The 24382-nt window shown below is 33.2% G+C and overlaps 3 protein-coding genes across 24 annotated transcripts; all 3 read right to left on the bottom strand.

Annotated features, from left to right (window-relative positions):
• Positions 1 to 288: 288 nt before the first annotated feature.
• Positions 289 to 11815, bottom strand: DET1 (light-mediated development protein 1 / deetiolated1 (DET1)). Of its 16 annotated transcripts, none has more exons than XM_012223489.4 (13): positions 11576 to 11815; positions 11043 to 11233; positions 10792 to 10894; positions 9561 to 9979; positions 9229 to 9457; positions 7211 to 7384; positions 3454 to 3525; positions 3312 to 3368; positions 2715 to 2810; positions 2473 to 2631; positions 2254 to 2349; positions 1516 to 1615; positions 289 to 1272 (listed from the first exon to the last, which is right to left on the bottom strand). In XM_012223489.4, exons 3-13 carry the CDS (start codon positions 10861 to 10863, stop codon positions 1139 to 1141), a joined length of 1608 nt encoding a protein of 535 aa, XP_012078879.1. In that variant the 5' UTR covers positions 10864 to 10894; positions 11043 to 11233; positions 11576 to 11815; the 3' UTR covers positions 289 to 1138. The 16 variants fall into 16 exon arrangements, with proteins under 16 accessions (XP_012078879.1, XP_012078878.1, XP_012078875.1 ...); XM_012223488.4 differs by having other exon boundaries at positions 11043 to 11230; XM_012223485.4 differs by having other exon boundaries at positions 11608 to 11815.
• An 855-nt stretch (positions 11816 to 12670) lies between these two features.
• LOC105639430 (omega-hydroxypalmitate O-feruloyl transferase) lies at positions 12671 to 15378 on the bottom strand. 5 transcript variants are annotated; one of them, XM_012223483.4, is made up of 3 exons: positions 15143 to 15378; positions 14324 to 14800; positions 12671 to 13823 (listed from the first exon to the last, which is right to left on the bottom strand). In XM_012223483.4, exons 2-3 carry the CDS (start codon positions 14765 to 14767, stop codon positions 12963 to 12965), a joined length of 1305 nt encoding a protein of 434 aa, XP_012078873.1. In that variant the 5' UTR covers positions 14768 to 14800; positions 15143 to 15378; the 3' UTR covers positions 12671 to 12962. The 5 variants fall into 5 exon arrangements, with proteins under 5 accessions (XP_012078873.1, XP_012078874.1, XP_020537035.1 ...); XM_012223484.4 differs by having other exon boundaries at positions 14324 to 14794; XM_020681376.3 differs by having other exon boundaries at positions 14324 to 14794; positions 15037 to 15156.
• Positions 15379 to 16749: 1371 nt separating this feature from the next.
• LOC105639428 (actin-related protein 2) lies at positions 16750 to 23976 on the bottom strand. 3 transcript variants are annotated; one of them, XM_089724867.1, is made up of 15 exons: positions 23786 to 23976; positions 22754 to 22864; positions 22443 to 22577; positions 22256 to 22327; positions 22080 to 22158; positions 21819 to 21868; positions 21262 to 21365; positions 21100 to 21168; positions 20962 to 21025; positions 20435 to 20503; positions 19412 to 19495; positions 18684 to 18742; positions 18051 to 18117; positions 17380 to 17463; positions 16750 to 17202 (listed from the first exon to the last, which is right to left on the bottom strand). In XM_089724867.1, the coding sequence occupies exons 1-15, from the start codon at positions 23825 to 23827 to the stop codon at positions 17128 to 17130; spliced, it is 1164 nt and encodes a 387-aa protein (XP_089580993.1). In that variant the 5' UTR covers positions 23828 to 23976; the 3' UTR covers positions 16750 to 17127. The 3 variants fall into 3 exon arrangements, with proteins under 3 accessions (XP_089580993.1, XP_089580995.1, XP_089580994.1); XM_089724869.1 differs by having other exon boundaries at positions 23727 to 23959; XM_089724868.1 differs by having other exon boundaries at positions 22754 to 22992; positions 23786 to 23959.
• Positions 23977 to 24382: the final 406 nt, after the last annotated feature.

Genomic DNA, 24382 nt, shown 5'->3' with positions numbered 1-24382 from the left:
TCTTTCCTCCAACTTGGCATTTTCTATCTCACCATTTCCAGTTTGGAATTTGGAGGAAATGAAATCTCTCCATTAAAATGACCATTTTCAAAAGCTCAACGCTTCCATTAATCCTAACGCTTCAAGGAAAGAAAGAAATTTAATGGTTGGAGAGGATGATGCATCGACTGAATATGAAGATAGTACTGCTGCTATTAAAAACATAATCATGCATAATTCACAAAGTATTTATTTTAATAACAAATTCCTAAACAATGAAAAATTAGATTTCCTAATCAGAAATAGGACTAAAAAAAAATTTAAAAATACATAGTAATAGTTATAAGATAAGTTTTGAACTACAAAATGTTTCAATAGCAACATTCAAAATAAGTTTCTACTAATAGCTGAAAATACTCAAATAAAAAAAAAAAAAAAGCAATTTAAAACGCAAAAATATGTAAATTGTTAGCATTTATAATCAAAATTACAAACCAAATTAACTTTAACTTATTTGCGGGTTAGATCAAATTTAAAGGCTTACCTGGTTAACCTGTAGCCCAACTCAAACCATGAATGTCCAATCTAACCCATTATATTTCAAATTGGCAGGGTTGAATCGGTTCACTTGGGTTTGTTATTGAACCATAGAAGGGACTGGATCGTTTTTGTTCCGGCCGAAGGTTAGTTAATCTTTTAACCATTGAATTTAGGGGGGTAAACTTCATTAAACTTCAGAATACAATACAGTCTACCACAGCAGTCACTCTCTCAAAGTAATTACTGATTTTGATTTAGCTTCTGCGTGTTGGTTTGAAATCAATAAAAGTCTATGAGTGTTTGTAGAGTCGTCTTCCACTTCTCTCAAGCTTCTCATCCTTAACATTTTCAGGGTTGGTAGCTTGCTGTTTGCGTATTGAATTTGTGTTGATGGGAAGGGGCGTTTTTTGGATGGATTACGGTTGTGTTTTCGCAAGCTACAAAGACTACTGTAATTTTCTTCTCTGAAAGATATTCGTATGAAGAAGCTGAGATGACACAGCGGTATATGATCATGTTAACGAAAATACACCAACTCTGTGTTGTCACAATTTCATCGCGCATCTCAGAAGAGACTGGATTACCAATGGGAGACTGACAAGCAAGAGAACTGCCACCTTCATACCCGGAAGTGAATATTGATTGATGGCTGCAACGATGGCTGTTGAATAGAGAGAGCTAGAGGCAAAAATGGATGGAAGAGAAACAGCGAGACCTTTTTTGTTCGACCATCTACACTTCCAGCTTCGGGACCTAATTGAGAAGCAAAAACATAATTACATTAGTCTACGCAAAATTTCTATTCCATCCATAAATGAATTAAAACTCAAGATTGCTAAAACAAAAAATGAATTAGTGAAACTATTGAAACATAACTCATTCGGTGATAGAAAAATAATAATCCAACTGAGGATTACAGCAAAAAGACGGATGGTTCGTGAAGCATAACTCGCATACGATTACTTTGGTCTAAGTACTGTAGCTTGAAATACACACCTGGCTTAATCTTAAATTTGAGAGTACATGGTGGCCTTCTAGAGATAAACTTGATGGGATGGTCTGTTGAAGGCCTAAGCCGATCAGTTGCAGAAATGAGCTGCAACAGCAGAACAATGAAAGGTAACAAACAAGTAAACATTTACACAAAACATTAGCTTAGACATGGGAACCAACAGTGCACGCATACAAGCATAAAGCTGCTACATAATTTGCTCAAAATATGGATAAATGAAGAAAGCATAAGCTAGCTTTTACTTAGAGCCTCACATAATCAAGAATACAGAACATCATAAGAGTAAATATGGCTTAGAGAAAGATTTCATTTAAATTTAGATAAAACTAACTAAATGCTTAATTCCTCTCACCAGTTTTACAAAAATAATTCAAGTTAGGAGGTAGTGTTGCACATTTTAAATTGTAGGGATAAATGTGTCAACATAAAGAACTTACAGCCAAGTCACTTTAAGTGGACCATATCAAGTTTGGAGGGTAATGTTACACATTCAGTGACGAGTTTCAGAATCCAGTTTCTTTTGTGGTATCATGTTACTGGTAATAAGCAGGACAGGTTCATATTTGGATTTTTCACAATTTAATTAATCAAGTCATCTTTGAGTTTATCTAAACCTAGAATACACACTTGCTGACACAACGTGCCAAACAAAAGAGAATTGCTACCCATGTGTCACAGGTACAACACCACAAAAATAGAAACAAATAGTTTTAGAATCAAACCTTCTCATCAAATCGAAAGAGAGATTGGTCAAAATAGGGAGAAGGACTCAATGATTGGCAAGTGAAAGGCAAAGAAGCCAGCATCTTCTTCACAAACTGCATAATCCATTATCAAATTAGGTTAACCATGGAAGGATAGGTAACGTAGCATGCAATTAGAGAAGAATTATGTTGTTATCAAATAATTCCAACATGAAAGTTCATATGATGAGATCTAACCTGTGTGCTAGCTTTATTTTTAATGGACTGGAGTTGCTCAAGGGCATGAATGTTGTTCGAATGAGAAGATATGAAATTCATATACAGAGAATTTCTAGATGTTGCGTAGAAGTGGTCACCGAACTGCTCAAACAAGAGATAAAGCTCATCTGCTGAATTCTATATGAAATAGAAGATGATGAGGATATCAGAAAACAACAAAAAAAAGTTAAAAGATAATATAAAGCAAAGGATACACTCACATCTGATACCTGATAAAAAGCAACAATTTCTGTTGTATCCATGTTATATACAGCAAAGAATGACGGAAGGTGCTCAGCGGTTCTTGGTACCTGAAACTAAAAGTATTGGAACACCATCTAGATTCTTCCACTTGCACAACAGATGGTTACATACTCAAAAAATATAATAATTAGGCTTCTTGATTGTTGCTGAACCAATGGAGGAGGTGTTCTGGACTGGGGGGATGTATTTTATCATACAAAAGGAAAGATTCTTTCTTTGACCCCCTAAGCAATTCTTAGGATTCTTCAAAGATTATGAAATTCAAGAGCTTTTAATGGAGAGGGAGTTTCTTTGCTAAATCTTAGATATAGATGGCCTTTACTTTTGCCTCTTCAATCTATTAGACAATACATAACAAATGCACAGGTTATGGTTAAGTTTACTGAGGCAGGTGCACTTTGGTTGAATTTCACTCATTTGCTCATCAGGAAAGGACAACTGGACTTTACTGTCTCTGTTTATGGTGGTGCAAGTTCACATGAGTCCACGTAATTGAATAATTTTTAAACCTATTATTTTTCGTCATAAATTGGCAAAAAAGAAAAGAAACTCACTCCTCCATCTAGGCTACCAAATTTGATTAGCAGGTGATGTCGATCCAAGAATTGTACCTGTTCAAAAATTATGTAAAGAATAAGTAGTCAAACTTCATCTTGACATGCATAGTTAAACACAAATAACAATCTTGAGGCACACCTTCAAGATGATCAAGTCAACATAATCTTGAAAATGGAAATAGAACTTTTTCTTCAAGCATTGGACCCTCTGCTGGAGCAAAGCAGTATAATAAAAGCAATAAGTTCCTATAAATAAAAAAATTTGTGAAACTTTTAAAAAATCGTCCAATTATCAGAAGCCTCTGTAAGATTAAAAACGAATATACATCACCATGCAGTTCTTTGAAGGAAAAGAAGAAACTAAAAACAAATATTTGAAGAAAAGAACAAATTAAAAACAAAAAATCAGATAAATGAATGTAATGCAAAACAAACAATTACAAATTCAGCAACCATAGAAGCCATTTTACGATTTATCAGTGTTTGAGGATCTGTATTAATGCATCTAAGAACCGTAACAGAAGATTGTAATAAAGACTCGTATAAGAAATTGTTTTGTTTTAACAATGTTTTGTGCAATGGCTTTCATACCTTTGAGATATTTTTGCATAAATCTTTTCAAGCTCACATATTACTTTCAATTAAGTTATCAGAGTTTCCACACAAATAAAGGCGAAGGAGTGCTTTAGTCAACATATAAAACATCATTTTTAAGGTCAGATATTATTTCAAATAAAGACTAAACAATCCTCCAATCAACAATTAAATCTTGTCACTTTTTGGATTTAATGAGAATTCAAAGTTTTGGTGATTCAACACTACTGCATAAGTTTTTATTTTGTTCCCTACTTTCCTTATAGGGAACTAAGACCTCACTAAAAGTTAACATATGCTTGCATGCTGTCAGTTATGTAATTGAGCATGGTGCATATGTAACATGTCATACTTGAACACATTGCAGGCAATAAAGCACATCACTACAAGATACATAATGGTACCAGGAATTATCTTTCTTCACTAGAGAAGCATCAAAAGTAAAAGCTTACTAAACAAAAAGGGGTGCATTTATGTGCGTGCGCCTGCATGCAACAAACAAATCATCCCTCATGTTTATAGAATATGTGGTGCAGAGGCAACTACTAATTTGCAAGTCCATCCATGTTATTTTGTGCACTTGGGAATTATAACTACTAAAATAAAACTGTTTGGCATAAATATCACATTAATCAACCGACTGCTATATACTCTCAGAATGGACACTATGTTGATCAACTTGCACTCCAAAATTTAAACTGATAATGGTATGTTCAACTACACTAATCAACACCTTAATCTCAAATATGGATAATTTTCCTCGATTCCACACTACTCACGGAAAGAAAGGTCCAATATTGCCAAATACTTCTTCACTCTTGTTTCAAATTTGGTCAATTAGACACTTAAACTCTTATTTTTAATCAATTCAGTCCCTAGCTAGACATGTGACCACAAGTGATAGTAATGGACAGTTGGCATTTTTACATTATGTTTTCATAGGTAAGCCCATGTAGAAGTGATAACATTGTAAAATTTCTACGATCAATGCACCAATATCAATATATTTGCCTTAATCTCTAAACTAACACCTAGTGCCCTCTAGATCAAAACATTTTTTGGACAATAAAATGTTCATGGCTAAGAGTTCAACGGAGAAGAAGGGAAGAGTTTGAAAGGAAGTCTCCATTCTCATTTTGTTTCCCTTCCAATTTTTTTTTTTTTTTTCTTTTTTTTTTTTTGGAGGAGAAAGGAGGATGAGGGTGCTTATTCCCCTTCCTGCATTCCATAAGGTGAAATTCATTACACCTTAATTTACAGTATATAAATTTCAATTTCTGAGGGGGCAAATCTATTTTTTCTTGTACCTTTATTTGTCTTTTTAGTATTAAATTATGTCCACTCTATAGGGACTGAACAAGTGGACATCAAATGAGGAATTAACTGAAAATATTATAATCTTGTATGTCTAATAATTTATAATAAAAAGATACAGTCAAATTAAATAGTTGATAGAAAAAGTTAAAAAATATGTTTGTACTAAATTATTACAAAAAGTTGAATGATGGTTTAAATGAAAATTCTTATAAAAAATGAACTTTTATTTATAAAAGGTTAAAAAAAAGGAACTTAAATCATAGCGTGTTTAGGATCCCGAAAAGATACAGAATCCTATATAGACATTAGGGAGAAAAGGATAAGCACAAAGCCAGAACACCATGTGTTTATACTTTTAAATTCAGGAAAGCCTCTCTATCTTTCCCTCCCCTTTTTCTACTCTTATGACACTATGGATGTGACACCTAATACCACTGATTTAGCTCTGAAACAGTGTGATTTCCAATCCCCCAAGTCATAATGGAAATATTGTTCACTAGGTAAAGACCCAATACTTGATGTATCCTCCAATATTTAAATCCCCACACATCCATCCAAACAAAATAAAATATTTATCCACCCTTCCCCTACTTATCTAATTCTTTATTTCCTTAAACACAATAAGGTAAAGATTTTCTCTTCCCCTCACATCCCCCAACCATTTAGTCACATGTAGTGAAGATATGTCAAACCATCTATTGGCCCTCTCTTCACTTGGATTCATGAGAAGCCAATTCTACCCTGTCATGGAAGAACTCTTGTATTTCCAAACATTCAATCTTAGCTTGCTTTACTCATCCATCCTAAAAGGCATGTTGTTTTTATGTATTTATTAGCATTATAGTATTAAAGTATTAAAAAAATATGCATACTGTTGCAGATATATGAATGAAATAGAGCCTGACTTTTAACACATGCACAGCCACTAGAAGTCAAAATGTAACAGCGACCCACAACAAAAGCAATCTATTATTAAGTTTCATATAGAACTTGGCAAATTACCCAAGCAAGACATGACGGTAAAATTAATAAGATGACCATACTTTATATTTGCATAAACATAAGGAAAGAAACAAAAGTAGAGACTTTCTGAGAAGCAGCCTTTTCATTCATCTATGTATGAATTGTTTGAAACTTGCAATACTGTATAGGATTAATCTCAAATGTAATGTTGGATGGAAGAATTCCAATAACATGGTTTTAGTTTAAATTGTTTGAATCAAAGTTAGCCCATTTTCTAATTAATTAGTGTTACGACCATGGGAGAACCATACCTCAAAAGCTAGCCGTTGAGGTTGGAGAGCCCAAGTTCATATAAACCCTATATTGAATCCCATACTTTAATATGGGATCCAAGAAAAGTTCCACACCTTGTCTTGCAACTAGGATCCTAACATCCCACCATGCTCCGAAGTCTTGGTGCCCACATCAGGTTGGCTTTGTGATAGGGTGGACGTGCGCTAGGTTTTTTCCTAGCCCTAGGCGAACATGCAATACCAGCGTTGCCACCTAGCCCCGAGCGAACACTGCAATTCCGGCATCACCACCCATGCCGCTCGATTGCAACTGGAAGAAGCAGTGGTTGGCTATGATGCCAATTGTTATGACCTTAGGAGAACCATACCTCAGAAGCTAGCTGTTGAGGTTGGAGAGCCCAAATTCATAAAAAACCCCACACTGAAATTCCATACCTCCAATGTGGGATCCAAGACAAGTCTCATACCTTGTCTAGTAACTAGGATCCTAACAATGATATATATATATGCTAAATGCATACTAAAATTAAGGTCTTTATCTACAGTAACAAGTAAGATCTTCATCCATTGCAACAAGTAAACCCATGATCCAAGAATCTAATTAATCACACAAGGTTTGTGAGATTATCAAACTGAAATCTCCCAATTTCAAATTCCCCATTCAAAACAAATATAATATCATTCTCAAGACATAAAAGTAAAGTAAGAATAAAAAGCCAAATAACCAACCATGGATTCATGTCTTTCTTCATTCCATATTCCTCGGAAAATAAAAGAAAGCAAGCGTTGTTTGATGCCACTCAGAAAAGAGTTTTCTGAACTTGGTTGGGAATTGTGCAAACTGCTTTCAACATGATTCCTAGATGATTGATGCATTTTACTTTTGTCAGGGATTGCCATGGACTGCAATTGATAACTTAGGTGTCAGTTGTAAGTCCAATGACCAGCACACATCAAGTCTTTAATGGACATATGTAAATGTAAGATCCATCACATAAAGCCTTAAATACAAAGTATTGCTAGAAAAAGAAAATAATATTTAATGCTCAAGTTAAGAAGTAGAAAGAATTTGGAAGCAACTCTGATCAAGTGGATGGGATACAGAACAAATCTTTCAAAGGGTATCTTGAGTTTAACCCATTGTTGGACAGAGAGTTTTAAGAGTAAGGTAAGGTAAGGGAATGTAAAGTTGAGTTTTTGAGTTGATCGGAAGGTTAATGCATTGCTTCACCCTAAATTTTATATTGTGTTACAATATCACTTTATTTTGACCTTTATGTTAATTTTACCTTAAACTTTGATCTTCTATTGTAATAGCACCCTAAATTGCAATTAGAACTTAAATTGCAAATAACTAAATCATTAATGTGGAATCCACTCTTGACCTTAGGTTAACTTAATCTAAGCTTCCTAACTCACACAAATTTGTTAAGTTAAATTGTTGTCTTGAACAAATAAATATTTTTTTTTCATTCTACAATTATAAATTATAATTGATTATAATTATATCTTATATTTTATAGACATATTTCAAAAAAAAAAAAAAAAATCTATTTTGATAAAAAAAATATTAACAATTTCTAATAATTTGAATGAAATAATTTCATAATACCTTTTTTTTTTAGATTTTATAATTATATCAAAATTTACATGAAGAATCAAAAAACAATAATAATTAGTTTATTGTTTAAAACTTCCTCTAGTTTTATAAATAAAAAAAAAATAAAAAATAAAAAATAAAAAAAAAAACAAAGGAATCCATGTATGAGATAATGTATTTTTATTTATTAATTATCATCAATTAAAGGAATAATTTAAAAATATTAAAAAATAATAATAGAGATTTTCCTTAATTTAAGTTCACTCACTCACACAAATGTATTGAGTTAACCCAAACCCAAAGTTAAGGTGAACTCCCATAATAATGTATTTTTTATTTGCAATTTAAGCCTTAATAATAATTTAGGTTGCTATTGCAATAGAAGGTCAAAGTTCCGGGTGAGATGGGCATAAAGGTCAAATTGGGGTGAAATTGCAACAGAACGCAAAGTTTACGGTGCAACAATTTATTAGGCCTTTCTTCTTCACTTTTTCACTCACAAACTTCTTAAAAAATATCTTTGAATATTCATAAATTAGTATCTTGTTAAAAAAACAATTTTATTCAATTTAAATATTTAAATAACTATTTTCATGAAAAAATATTTTTTGTAATTTTACATTTCACCTTGCCATCCAATACCATCAAACCAAGCAAAACAAGATTTTTTAACCTTCCTTTACCTTACCTTCTTCCCTAACGTAAAAATAATCATTATCGTACCATCTCTTACCTTATTGTATCCTACCTTACTATATTAAGCCTTCTTTCACCCCATCCAAACAAAGTGTAGGTGTCAATTTTGGCTACATTAAATGCCAAAAAATGGCAAGACCCTGTAGCTTCTCAATTTCTCCTTTATATAAGAATCAAACCTAACCCTTCTTTATTTGGTGAGAAACGTGGGCCGACAAAGTCTTAGCCTGTCTTCCTTTTAATGAATTTACTAAACTTTTCTTTTCCTTCCTTATGCAGTGCATTCATTAGGACTTCTCCTTTTGTTTAATTACATCTCCAAGATAACGGGGGATAGGTTGAGATCAATGTTAGCTTAGCTAATAGAACACTTTTAAGTGCTAAAAGGTCCATAAATGTCCTAGAGCATCTAGAAGTCTAATCAAAAAGCTTTAATATAAATGTCACTAACCTGAGCACTTGAGTTGAGGAAAAGTTCATCATCTTCACGGCAAAATGCACCTATGGCACGCACATCTACAAGGTGACCCGATTCTCTAATTTGGAGAATGTGTATTGTTTGATAACGAAGTGACACGATTGCCAGTAAATCATCATATAAGAAGACACCCATGTTGTGGGCCAGATTAACAAAATCATTCCGAAAGACCTTCTCATCCAGAATCACACCATCTTCCAATCTAATTAAATAAATAAGAGAATATAAAATAGGGCAGCAAACATACTGTACAGAATTTTTCAATAAGCCAGGCAACTACTGATGGAAACATACTAGTTACACACCTCAAAAGGTGAAAAGTAATCTTTTCTATGGAAGGGACTCCCTGAATAGCTCCTCCTGTAGCAGGCATATCATGAAATTGTGCAGTAGAAGTAGCAAACAAACCGAATTGGCTACTCTCCACATAAAGAAAGAAATCTTTGCATATAAACTCATTGCTGGAAGCAAGTGAAACACAGTACAGTTGCGTGAAGAAGCTATCAAATTTCTTTGCTTTTGAGGGTAGATCACAATCTTCTTCTTTGCACGAATATGACAACCATTTAGGTCTATAAACAATCAGATCCTGGTGGTTTCTGCTAAAACTAATGAGGTATTGACCATCATCAGTGAATTTGCGGAATGAATGATCTGGGCACTCAACATCATGTATTGTATAACTTGGGACTAAGTTCTCATAAAATTGCCTAGCACAATGAACCTGTAATCACACCACCTCATGTTTCAGGTCTGGAATTTAGTCGTTATTACCAGATTCAAGTAATACTATAACAACTATCAAAAAAACAAGTTTAAGAATCAAGCTGGACACAATATTCTTGGCAAAACTTTCAGATTAAAAGAGGGCCAAACCAAAACAAATTATTAGGAATTAGAAGGCAAAAGGACGATACAATTTATAATGCATGTTGATTAAATTGTGAAACTTTTTTTCTACTTTAAAATCAAATAGGAAAACAACAAAAGGTTGTGTTCCTCCTATGGAACAACTATTTTAACACACCAGCACAAAGCCACATAATAACAAATGAATCATTCCTGAACATTTCAGCCACATCATTTCCTATATTAATTCTTCCCTAACTTAAGGCATCAACAGGTTTATATTATAAGCGACTCACTCCATTTTTTGGCAATATTTCGTCAACTTTCCTTAAATGGGCACTAAAAGAACTTTGATGCTATCGCATTTATCTTTCATTTGATCCTTATATGTTTTGATACAGCCATTTTTACCATCCTCATTCCAGTTAACACATTCCACAGGCTTAATAATATTTTTCTTCTTTACTGCCTATCAGTAGAGGCCAAAAAGGTAAACTCAAACTAAATATAGTATTATAGATTAAACATTAGCCTAATGGGAAACTAATAATTGCAGATGGTTAAACATCTGCATAGTAGAGTCTCTACAGTGTAGAAGGTTTAAACATTAATTCAAGTTCCAACTAAAATGAAACAAAATGATTGCAAATATAAATGTAGAAAGATTGCAAGAACAGAATAGAGTACACTGGTTCCAGGAGCAGGCGTGCGAACTTGGCGCTCAAAAATCCTGGAAACAACATTGCTGCTTCTAAACATCAGTACTGATGTGGAACTTTAATTGATCCTCCTGAAAACCAAAAGTATGAACAAAGGTTAAGGTTGCTCTCAATCCCCCCCCCCTCCCCCCCCCCCCCCCAAAAAAAAAAAAAAAACAACACACTTCACACACAAAAGGTGAGATAGATTATCCAATAAACAAGTAATACGTAAATTACCCTAGCATAGAATGATGTAATGCTTTGCATATTAGTAAATACATTAAAGCTACCAGCAATTGCTAGTTGCAAGAGTAATTAACAGTGAACACTGAAGCAGCTCCAGCCATAGCCAGCCAATCAAGTTGAGTAGGTGGGACTCAAAGACTCAGATAGATGCTTAATCAGATTTTAGTATAGCGAAGCTGCTGCTGCAACAACAAGGTGAAGCAGGCATCAATTAAAATATGTGCTTCACATCTATAAAGAAATTCAAAATTTTGTATCAAATAAAAAATATCACATTATAATGGTTTTCTATTTTCTTTTGTATCAATCAGAAACCAAACAAAGAAAAAGTTAAATAAATTTCAACCAAAAATCAAACAGGAGAAAATAATTCCTGAAGTTTTGATTTCCTAACTCCAACTAATCAATGAGAAATAAGAAGAGAACTAATGAAAACCACAAAATCCATCAAGTTAGATGCATTAGTCCCAAGCCCAAAAAATCCCATTCATAACTGCAGAAAACAAGGAATGAGAATAACGTACTTAATAAAACAATTACGGGCTAGAGGATTTACATTTCACTGTCAATTCAATTTACGGTGATTGATGGTGGCGATGGTGGTGGAGGTGGTAGATGGATGGCAGAAAAGTTCCTGCAGAGGCTGAGTTTCGGGCGGATTGGAGAGTGGGAGTGTACGGCTAAGCGTGGCGTCGTACCAGTGTTTATTTTTTTTTTTTTCAAATCATCTTTACTCAACGGTGGTTCTGGATTATGAATTAGGAATTTAGGATTGAGGCTTGCTTGGATGGGAGGTTGTGCCTGTTTCTTTGAACTCGTTTTAGCCCAGCTAATGCATTGTTCAGGCCCAGGACCGGGCTTGCTTGGAAGGGGGCTTATGCCTGTTTCTCAAAATATATTATATTTGAGATCAGAGAAGATGTAAGATTTTAAAACTTTAATTAAAAAAAAAAGTCACTTTGACCTATGTAATTATAATGGCTTTTACTAGTGTACCGAGGTTAAAAAATTTTGTATAAATACAGAATTCTAATTAAATGATACCTCAATATATCAATCTGTATTCTAATTAAATGACCTATGTATACCGTTGAATCAAAAAATCTGTATATGTATTTATACCGTATTTACTGTTGAATAGGAAAACCTAGTCTTTTGGTTATTTGTTTCTTTGATTATGGAAATGAAACCACAAATTTATTTCGTATTTATACCTAGTTTTTCTATTTGTTTTTTTTTTTTCTTATTTTTCTGATTTTGTGGAGGTTGTACCGTTTAATAAAAAAACCTAGATTCTCCGGTTGTTTTTTGTTCGATTTTGGTAATGAAGAAATTTTGTTCTTTGAATGCTTGATAATAACGTTTAAAGATTTTTCTCTTGATTTGTACGGTTTATGCGCCGGAGAACGAAAGATTAATTTTTTTCGTGAGTTAAATGAGAGTTATATTTGTGTTGTGGGTCGAAGAAGAGAGTTAAACCATTTTTTTTTTTTTTTGATAAATCACCTGATATTTGACACGATCGATTAAATGAAAAAATTATTTGCGGTTTGGTCAACGATTCAGTGCCATAAAAAATATTTTTATATCACTCAATAAATACAATGACAAACTTTCAATAGAGACAAAGAAAGTGTAAATTTCTTTCATTGCATAAATTGAAAATATAGAAAAATACAAGATCACATCTCCTTAGGTAATAAATTATAGATTATTGCAATTTTGACTACTTTGGTATACAATTAATTATTTGTCTAGTAGAAGTTCACAGGATGTAAAATCTCTCCTTTTGCATAGATATATAGATTCAAAGTGGAAGAGATTGATTCAAGCCACCATGCATAACTAAAATCAACAACATGAAGAACAGATAATACATGTATTATATATTCTGTTCTTTCCTTTTTCTTGTCATATCTGCATAAGTTCTTGGAAGACTTTCATGGCAGAAGCAGGCAAACCCAAAAGCACATGTATGCTTTTTCTCTCATTACCATGTGATAAGAATAAACTCACTTCTTTTTCAGGCAAAGCAACTGGTCCTGATAAAATTGGCTCTCCCCAACCAAAATCTGTAGTGTGAAAAGACAATCTTGACCAAGTAGATAGCAGAAGAGTAGAAGCCAAAGAAGGCCTTGCTCTTGTCACTTCAAAATAATCAATGGCAGACCTCATGTAAGAATCTGTTACTGCTTTAACTGAATTTTGAACTAACCTTACTGCATATGACAATGGATTCTCTAATAGTTCACCTGCTTTGCATATAGAGTTTGTTAAAACAATTCCATTCCCAAAATATCCTTTTGGCAGCTTAGGGTTAAATTTAGGCCTCCCATCAACAGCAAACAGTAGCTTGGTTTCTTGATCAGGTACCAAATTAAGTGCTTTTGTTCTAGCTCTCCATACAAAAGCTGTAAGGGTTTCAAAAGTTGTGCATTTTTCAACAGTCCCATCTTCCATGGCTTTTGTTTTGATTTTGTTGATCATTTCAGGGTTGAAACAGAATGAATTGTAGAGAGTTTCTTCTTCTTTGTAAAGGTTATTTGTCTTCGACTTGTCTTCTATCTCTGCAAATTCTTGGTGAAGGTATTCTACTTTTGGTGGGTTTCTTGCTTTAAGAATGCTTCTGTCCATAAAAGGTGGGATTGAAAGTGGCAAGCCTCTTGCTATTTCTCCCCATGAGTTTACAAATTCCATTGCTCCAATTCCATCAAACATGCAATGGTTCATGCACAATCCAAGCACAAATCCTCCACATTTGAATTTGGTTACCTAGAACAAGAACAAGAACAAGAACAAGGAGTTGCCACTTTGATTATCCTATAATAGCAAAACAGAAATCAAATTTCAATTCTATCTAAACTCTAAAAAACTATTGAAATCAGGGAAATTAGTTCCAATTGTATCAGACTGACAAGTCAAACACTGTGATCAGCAGCATCTTTTTAATTAGCTTTTAGTCAAAACGCTAATCGCTTGAACTAGTTTAAATTAATTTATGTAACGTTTAGCTTTTTAGCGTTTTATGAAAAAGTATTAAAATAGATAACAGTTAAATTAATAAAACACATAACAGCTACTAATAGCTAAACATTAATAAAACAGTTAACAGCTAATAAAACAAGTAATTTTGCCGAACAAACCCAAAATTATATATATAAAAAAAAAGTGATTCTCGTAAATAAAGAAAGAGTAGACAAAATAACATCAAGTCAATAAAAAATTTTACAACAACTTCATAAAGCACTTTTGGTTCAGAGAAGTTGTAAAACCTGAGCAACAAGAGGAGGCATTTGAAGGAAGTTCTTTGCACCAGGAATGTCATAAACAAGCTTTCCAAGAGTATGAGGATCAGGCTTTGTAATGCCTCCAATTTTTTCCATTTCACAATTTGCTTCAGCCTCAACAAAAACAGCACCCTCTCCATTGCAATTTACAATAAGCTTTCCTTCTGAGCTTATTGTGAGCCGGCCAGCAAGAGGGTAGTAGTGAACAAGAACCTTTTCCAATGCATTTCTTATCACTTCTGCAGAATTTGCATTACCCTCCTCGTTTGACTTGAAGCAATACACTGTACGGACAATGGCTGCAATGTTTTGATCAAGATTTGAGAGGAAGTAGAGACCTTTCTCTGTCTCCTCCTCTGGGGTTACCAAAATAGGATCCCCTTGTTTCACAATTAGTTTAAACGTGTTCTTTCCATTAGAGTTCTCCATTGCAGCTACCTTTTGAGCCTCCACAACCTGAAACTAAAATAATAATAATAATAAGAAGAAGAAGAAGAAGAAGAAGAAAACCAACATAATTAGAAGCACTTCACATGCATTTTATCATATTATGATTGCAAAATTGCAGTATGTTATCATCCTGAAAATTTTTCCAGAATTATGAGCTCGGGACCGGAGTTGGAATGTCAAATCAAATTTATGACAAAATATAATATTTTCGTAAATGCAAGATTTATTCAAAGAAGAGGACCACAAACCATGTGAACAAGCTCTATGGAATTTCTAAAGGAAGAAACTAAATAAAATAATGCACCGACAGAATTCCAATAACTGAAAAGAAAAAATAATGTTTGTATTTGAAACCTCGCAGGCTTTGAATTCGCAATGGCAATGGCAATGGCAATGGCATCCAATAATGGATTTATATATGGAAAAAGGATGGGTCCTGAAGTAGTTTATTCACTTGTCCAAGTAAGTGAGAACATAAGAAAAGGGCAGGTGTCAATGATTGATTGGAGTGATGTTGCCTTATTTCTTTTTAGCGTGGTTGAGAGTAGGCCACTGATTATGGGGACCAAGAATAGCCATTGTTAGATTGGTCTATGTTTGTGGATTTGTTTGTTGGGGTAGGCATCTCAAATTTGCTTGTTGGATTTTCTTCAGAGTTCATATTATATTTCTTTCTTTTTTGTATCTGATCTCCATTATACATATATATATAGTTGAAAACTGTTTCTTTATTATTTGTTTTTTCCTTCTGTTGGTTTCTTCTTTTGAGTAATTTCATATGGTTGAAAGTTAGTAACTGATTCTTGCAAGTTGCAGCAGCATAGTTCAGCATTTTGTGTGCTACACATGCGCATTGATATAATCCATTTATGACATGAAAAAACACAAATGACATAGTTATGAAATCTGCAATTAATAACGTTTCAAATTGTTTTTTTTAAATATGCAAATGTATTTTTCTGAAAAACTTTTATTGAAAGAAAAGTGTTTCTGAACAAAAATTATATTTTTATTGGTTCGATCCATAAATTATATTTTTATATTTCTCTAATTTTTTAACAAAGAAAGTTGGGGTTTCAAATCCTAAACAATTTATGAATTATGATGTAGCAAAAAAAGAAAGTGTATCAATGAATGAGGATAGGACATTGTCTCACTTTTTAACAAGGTTAACCTCAAACTGAAATTCTTTTCTTTGAGCAAAAAGATGGAAAGATAATATTATTCTTGGATTATATTTTTCTAGATTGAATCTATAGCCTGTTTCAATGAAAATATGATTTTTAAAAAATTATTCCTATTTAATATTTTTTTTAATTTATGGTCGGAAATACATTCATTTCAATAAAAATATTTATTTTTATTGGTCTGGTTCATGAGTGGACCGTAGACCATAGATCCAGTTTAAATAGGTAAATCTCATTATTCTTGAAAACTGAAGATTATTTCTATATATAGATTGCATATAAATACAATACAAGCAGCTTAGTTCAATCATATATATTTTTTTTAAATTTTTTTTATTCAATGGGATTTGCCAAATCTGTTGTGATGTTGAAATCAATCAACCCAGTTGGTCTTTTTTTCTTTTTTTCTTCTTAATGAAATTATCAAATTATTTGCTAATATCCATTTTCTTTCTAGATTGGGAAATCTCAGAGAAAGAGACCGTTAAGCACTTATTGCTACTGATAAATTTGACTTACTCCATTAGAAAAGAATTAAAAAACTATTAGTTTTCTTTCTAGACTGGGAAATATGAGGCGGACAGTTAAGCAATTTATTGCTGGTGACAAATTTGAATATTTCATTATTAGGAGATTAGCGGTGCCCAACGCTCCCTCGTATAACCTGCAAAGCAATGGACAGACCCACTTGGCTCTTTATAGAAAAACAAAGACACCAGAAATTAGGTTCAATATAAGATAATTGAAAAACAATTGAAAAATGTTCAGGAAAAATAAAAATTTTAAGATGTTTGCTCCTTTCTCAAAATTCAACCATTCAGAAGTCAAATATCAATTCAAGCATCCGGATAGTTGTGATCAGTCAGAAAGCCTCATAACTTATGTTGACATAATCAGACAATGTTATCTATCTTCATGAAATAGGATGCAATATCTGTTTCTCCCCTTCTGTCAGAAGGACAGTACAAATTGAATCTATTGCTTGCTGGTAGTTATCAATGAATCACTTCCTGGAATATCAAATTCTTTATCCAAGATGAACATTCATTTTCATAAGTTCAGAAACCTTCTGCAAGCGTATACGTTTCTTTTCGAAGAATATCTCGTATTTACAGAAATGTAAAGCGGTTGCAAAGCCTTCACTTTTAATGCCTACCCATACTTGCTCAGACAAGCAATTCCTTCTTCTAAATAATCTTCTCTGCTAACCCAGAACTCTGGCGAATCCTGCATGGTTTTCATTATACGAGGTGCTATTAATATTCCATTCCAGTAATTATGGTTTGCAATAGAAGTGCTAGAAGCTTAAACGGTCATCAATCATAACCAAAATGGTCCTCACTCCTGATGTCTTTCTTTATTTTAAAATTTTAAGATAAAAAGAAAGGATAAGCAGGTATTTACCTTCATAATTCCAGCAAGAACTGCACCTCCAAGGTAGACCATATGCTTTCTTCGTGGTGGATCCTCAATCCGCAACCGTAGTTTCTGTTTTTTTTCCAGAGATAGATCATAAGAAAACAACAAAAACATTGTTCAAAATTCAAATTTCACAATTATAGCACAGTTACCTAAAATTGCAACCTTTTTAATATGATTTTTGTTTTCGGAATAAAACACAGGCCGTGTCAGCATGTTGAAGGTTTTAGCATATTCCCTTCTATGTTTGACACTGATTGAACCTAATATGAAAGGTTCTGTATAAATGCTAGAATGAAAAGAATTGTCTATAATTGCAAATTAGGAATTTAACCCTTAAAATTTTTAACAGCTTTAGTTACTTGATAAAATCATAACCTACGTGCACCTAGTGCATACAATTGCTAATTCATTAAAAATTTGATGTATATGCGGTGACCTAGCTTTTATATGCTTTCAGAACTGTAGTTGCAGATCTCAACCTGACAGATGCAGAATGATTTTATTGCAGAAAATTTTTATCAGGTTCCTCCGACATCGAACTATTAGTAAACGGATTTAGGAAACTGACCTGTTTCATGAATAATTGACTAGAATGTAGGTATCTGATAATTTTTTGTCTTTCTAAGCTGAAATATGAGAAACTTGAATCTTACCTTTAACCCATCTTTGTTTCCTTTCAGAACAACATCAAGATAGCGATCCAGTATTTCTTTCTCCAAGCTGAATCAACACACAAATTGTTCAGTGGTCAACAAATTGCATAATGCACAGCAATACAACACCCTAGAAACAAATGATAGAAGGCACTTAATTTATACTTCAACCCGGAGAATCAGTGAACCAGCCTCAAAACTAAGCCGGTTTTGCTCTTGAACCATTTGAAAAAGAAAACTGGATTAAACCGGCAAACCTATAGTTGAACTCGTCGACCCGTGCAGATCCGATTGACCTGGACTAGTTTTTTGATATTTTAATTATTTTTTATTATATTATAATTATTTTAAAGTATAGCCAATGACCCATCAAGCCAGGTTAATGTTCGGCCGGGTTTAATAACATTTATTTAATCAACTTTTTTTTTTCCTGCATTCTCCATTAGGTCATCTATGGGTTTGCTAATAACGATGGAGGCAAAAATGAATAATCCAATAAAATATGATTGGAAAAATGAATACTTTCTATTACACCACATTCAATGTAAAACTAAATAGTGCATGGAAAACATAATACACTATGATTGTCAATAAATTAGAAAACATAAGACCAAAAAGAGTTAGAAATATTACCGACTGGGTAATCCAGGGTACATTGTGCTCCCTCCACTTAATACTATGTGTTGGTACAACTGCAAAGTGTATACATATTGGCACTAAAAATTTGCATTGCATAGTGCATATAAGTTAGAAAAGATGGCATGAGCATGAGCTGACATTTATCCATGACTCCCTCAATACTACAACCTATCCTATGTCAATCTGAATTCTAACACTAATGTCTTCATAAGGTCCACTAAAAAAGACGTAGATCACAGTCCTAACAACTTCACTTGTGGATTTATTAAATTAAACCAAACAGCATATAAAAGACATTTTCCAAATAATGAAGCGTAATAAGAGATGGCATGTTAAATGGGAATGGGTGTGCGTGTTTATAAAAACTTAGAGACAAAATTACAGCTGTTACTTATCTCAAGTGAGAAAGTATTGTGAGCAAGAATACCCTAATCTTTAAGGAAAAGCACAAAACAAATTTTGGTTACACTTGCACCATTCACAATTTGACATCATACGAGAAGAAGTGAACAAAATTTTAGAAGAAATTGAAATAAAATAAGACGGAAGGCATGTCCTAACATGAAAATTGATGGCCTACTGAAACTATATCAAAACCAAACCAATAACTAACATTTTCAAGAATAGATACTTCATACCAAAAAAAAAAAAAAAAAAGGAGCAGAACTTTAGATGTGTGGGTGCATATTTTTAGTACAATATAATACAAAAAATTCTAGTACCATCATCCGGTTGTCAATATCCATTTCCTGGATGCAACGAAAAACCATATCAGCCATTCCATCACCTTCCACATCTATAAGATCCTGCAGGAAAGGAAGAACCTCATTATCTTCTGAGTCTCTGACCTACAAATAACACTGTTTCTAATTGCATAGACTCAGAATATCTGTCCAAATTGTTTAATTGAATTTATACACATTTATAATGTAATATAATAATCTCATGGTATCTAGTAGTCAAACAATAAAAATTACTACAGCTTATGTCTTCAAATCTCTGGAGCCAGAGTGCTAATGAGCTATAGACTTGCTATAGAGCTGTGTTTATATCCCGCATGTCTTCAGACTATTAGTTTGTAATTTTAGTGCACCCAGGTAGGTTCCTTTTTTTTTTGGAGTAACTAAATAGGGAAGCCCAAGTTATGCAAATGCATTTTTCCATGAACTAGTTGTCAAGTTTAACTTGGCACTAAAGGGCATCTACGTTGGCAACTAGACTCTAATAAATTGTCATAATATTTATTGTGTACATAGTTAATTGCATGGAATTGTTTTCATGAACTTTGTAACAATATATAAAATTCAAGGAAAAAGTTTGGACTGTGTGCTGCATGACAGTCTAAAAAAAAAAAAATCAAGTGGTATTTTATTCTGGCAAGATGATTCGCTGCATTTTGAAGACATAAATAGCCAAATACATCAAAACTGAAGCCATTGAATGAGTTAAAGTGATTGAACTGAAAATCAAATGTCAGTCCAAGCCCAAAATGATTGCCCCTTTTAAAATGTAAAACTAGATCCAATAATTGCTTTCCTCACACTATCCATAGGGTCTATCATGACCTTGCTGAGCTTCCTGAGTTACAAAAAGCTATCGAAAATAAACAGCCACAGCCAATAAATGTACAGATAGAAACAAATAGACAAGACAACCAATATTGTAAATATCCACATTGCACCATTTGCATATGAAAGTTTACACAGAGACTAAAAAATGATAACAAATCAAAGCTATTGGCTTACTGGTGTAAAAAGAGCCTCTGGTGCCTGGAACCGCTCAGTGCCTACATTTATTACCCTTCCATCTGGCAGCTGATAAACATAACATTTTTCTTAAATAGATTATTATTCAATCAGTTGTGTTAGCTGTTTAAAAAATAAGGAAGCTAGATGTTAAGCGCCATAAAAACAGCAAGCTTGTGCCACATTCAACATAATAATGAACATGAGCCAAAACTTGGGGAAGCAGTTGATTGGAGATACAGAGTGATATCCGGTACCAGTTTCAACTTACCCAAGCAATAAATGTATGTAATGTAAATTACTGACAAATTCAATTAAATACCAAAAATGAAGGCCAAAACAAGATATGACTCTGATTATTCAATTAGGTACAACACGGAAAAAGAATAATGAATAATGCCTCTTCAAAGTTTAAACCCTGCTTGTCATTCTTCCATATTCAGCAAACCCCATGTCTATAAATATTTACTCCACCACTTGAACAGAAACGAAAAGAAGGTTACAAAATACCACAAGGATCAACTTACAGTGTAATGCTTAACAAGGATTGTCGTCTCAAGTCCTAATTGATACTCCCTTTTGTAATCATAACTGAAATAAAAAGGATTTAGTCCAATAACACATCAACTCATTTCAGAATATAATATCAAGAATATTTGCTTCACCTTATATAGCAAAGCTTCTCTTTCATTTCCCTAACAGTCTCAAAGTCAGTTGTCATATTCATTGCATAACTACATAAACAACATTAATCCAATTAAAAGAAGTGTATTATCAAACAAACAAGATAAGTTAGCATATTAATCATTCCCAAAGTGGGCCCTCACCCTCTCCGTGAAAGTAAATCAACAAGATAGGAGGTTATGTGCCGACCAGCTACATTCATTCGCTTAGTTAGATGAGGGAATGAATAGCCGTCAACAACAGGAACCTGGGGGGAAAGTTTACTTATTCTTCAGTATTATCTTATGTTAACAACAAAAATATAGATGTACAATATGCAACAAGTTTTATAAACAGATTCACAGTACAAACATCAGTTGAACACCAAGCAATCAGGCATCCTAAATAGTTAAATAACTGAACTGCCTTTGATGATGAGAACAAAAAATGCATAAAATTTATCATTTACAATCGAAACAACACAAGTACTAAAGAAGCTGGCCCTTTAATTCAAAATAAAATAAAAAGCATTTTATAAAGATAAATGACCTTTCTCCACAAGCTATATAAATAAGGATGAAGTTTTCAGTTTTCACATATCATTAAAAGAATTAAATTAGCCAAAGAAACAAAACACAAAAATGTCGCAGAGTCAGGGATTGTTGAAATGGATAGCACTACTGCTGAAACATAGTGTAAATATGGTTCTTCAGTAGTTTACCACATGGGTAACACCATCACCGGAGTCGATGACTAATCCTGTCAGCAGACCTGCAAGAATTCAATGTGACGCTGAAGCAAGAGCACGGAGAGAAGGACAAGTAAAGAAGCAAAGAGGTAGTTGAGACGATTGGCAGTCAAAAAAAATATTAGTATCAGTAATTTTTGAAATTCAAAAGGCAGTTCACCAAAAATCCAACATACTATGAAATATAATATGCCAATCAATAAAAGTTAAATCTTCAATCATCTCCACAAGCACCTTGGGCATACAATGTTAAAACAGCCTGGATTTGAATAAAGACAGCAGCAAAGTTGTATCTCTCAAACATAGTCTCGACCTATATCATCAAGCCAAAGTCAAGCACAATGAGATTATGACATAAAAGAGAGTAATACTAATCTTAAAAGAAAGCATATTATAAAAGCAATCACAACCATTTTTTCGCGATTTATTGAGGGATTAAGAGGTGGATCTGTGAGTAAAATCTTACACTCTGCTGGGTTTATCTGTTTAAAGACAATGAGGGAGAAAGTTATTTTATGATCTGATCAAAATACAATGAGAAATTGGGGAACCCTTATATATAGGCCCCCAGAGAAAATACAGGCAACAGAATTTTACTTTAAGTTCATTAAAAAATGCATGATCCCACACATGACCCATGTCATCCCAGTTTTGAATTATTCCGTTGTTAACAGGATATGATATATCTAGTTGATGCCTCAAGTCAGCGCAAGCTTCTCCAACAACGATATCCTAATTGAATGAACCAAAAAGAATTGGTGATTAGAGCTTGTTAAGGACAAAATGTTAATTTTTATGCTGTGAGATTGAGGATGGCGGAACGCCCAAAAAAAAAAAAAAAGAGAGAGAGAAAAAAAAAAAAAGGATGCTAATACAGGACAAGGTGAGAGTCCAACTATGCATTTTACCTTCAACTGTTCTTCCATGAGAGATTCTTCATACCGTAACATGGGCCTTCCAACCACACAAGGGAATACAGAGGTGGGAAAATTCTCTCCAGAAAATCCACATTTGACATACTACATTGAATAAATCAAGTTATAAAAAGTGAAAAAATCAGTACATACAGAAAGAGAAAAACTAGCCGAATTTGACTTCCTTTTTTTCTTTCGAAGTTTCGTAATTTCATAATCCGATTCTTCAATTTCTAAGAGAGAAACAAAGAATATCACTACCGAGTCAACAAAGAGTTTGAGAGTTGATATGTGATGTTCCATTTCATCAAGAGTTAAGAAATATTCCCATCCGATTTACACCTGCCCTTTTGCCCACATCCACAATTGAGCATAAAGCCACTTAAAAAACATTATCATCACACCCTTAAACAAACAAATTGGAGAAAAAATAAATGTAAGAGTTGATAGTGAAGCATAACGATTTCTGCCTCTTTCATCTCCCAAATTACAATCCCAAAATTGGCAGGATCTTGCAATCCATGAGCATTTGCATGCACTAAAATTTCAGGATGCAGAGATAAAAAGATGCTCAAACTTCACATCAAACTTTGATGTACATGTTTCTTTTTTAATTTGAAGAGGTAAATGATTTCAATTTCATTCATTCCAAAACTTGAGAACCAATAACAAATCTTTATACAATAAACAGGACAAGAAGCCATCAAAAGAACTATAAAAAGCCCTACTACTTAAAGAACACATAATTTGCACTGCAAGACACTCAAAAAAGAAAAAACCAAACTAATTATGACAGGCACAGAAGCAAATGAAACAGCCAAATGCCATCCTAAGCTAAAGCTAAAGCTACAAGAAACAGCGAAGAAATTATTTGATCAAAACAGCAAGAATGATTGGTTTAATTAAAGAATGTTAATGTGTTGGATCAAGTCTAAGAAAAAACAAATTCGTATTGATTTGCAACTACCAATGAATAAAGATGGAAAGAAATGGAGTAGTAAATAAAGAACGAGAGATGATGGGTACTCCAGTGCCATTGTCGCAGACGACTACGTTTTTGTTGTCCATAGGCTTGGAGAAGCTTATAATTGATTGTTTACGGTTGCGCTTTTCTTCAACCTTGGCGGTGATGGAGGTTCTGGTTCATTGGTGTTTGTTACAGTTGCTTTAATGGATCGCAACGTCCTCCTTTTCATTCGACTGCTAACAATCCGTTTTTCTTTCTATTTTTTTATAATGAAAGGTAAATTAAAATTACTGTAACAGTTAAATGAGAAAGAAAGAGAAATTACTATAATAAACAGTGGACATTTAATAAACACCCATATCAAAATTATATTTTACACAACCGTTGGTGAAAAATTATAACTTTCATTTTGTGGTGCTTAAGATGCTTCAAAATTACCTTAGAATCCATTTTGGATACATCATTTGAAATGAATATGAAATTAAATTTAAATTTTTTCAAGTGCAAAATTATAAAAAGAAAAAAAAATGTGGAATTAAATTTCAAAAATCAATTATTTCAAATGTATCTTAGAAATTTCAAGTTATACGAGTGTGATGTGTATCAATATTTGGAAGTCCAAAGTAATCTTCACCGAGTTTGAACATTGCAATCCT

Source organism: Jatropha curcas, chromosome 8 (genome assembly GCF_041381405.1).
Source record: "Jatropha curcas cultivar XTBG-Jc1 chromosome 8, XTBG_Jcur_1.0, whole genome shotgun sequence".
In the NCBI taxonomy this organism is placed as follows: Eukaryota; Viridiplantae; Streptophyta; class Magnoliopsida; order Malpighiales; family Euphorbiaceae; genus Jatropha; species Jatropha curcas.
Note: the sequence above shows the minus strand (reverse complement) of the source record. Positions and strands in the feature narration are given on the sequence as shown.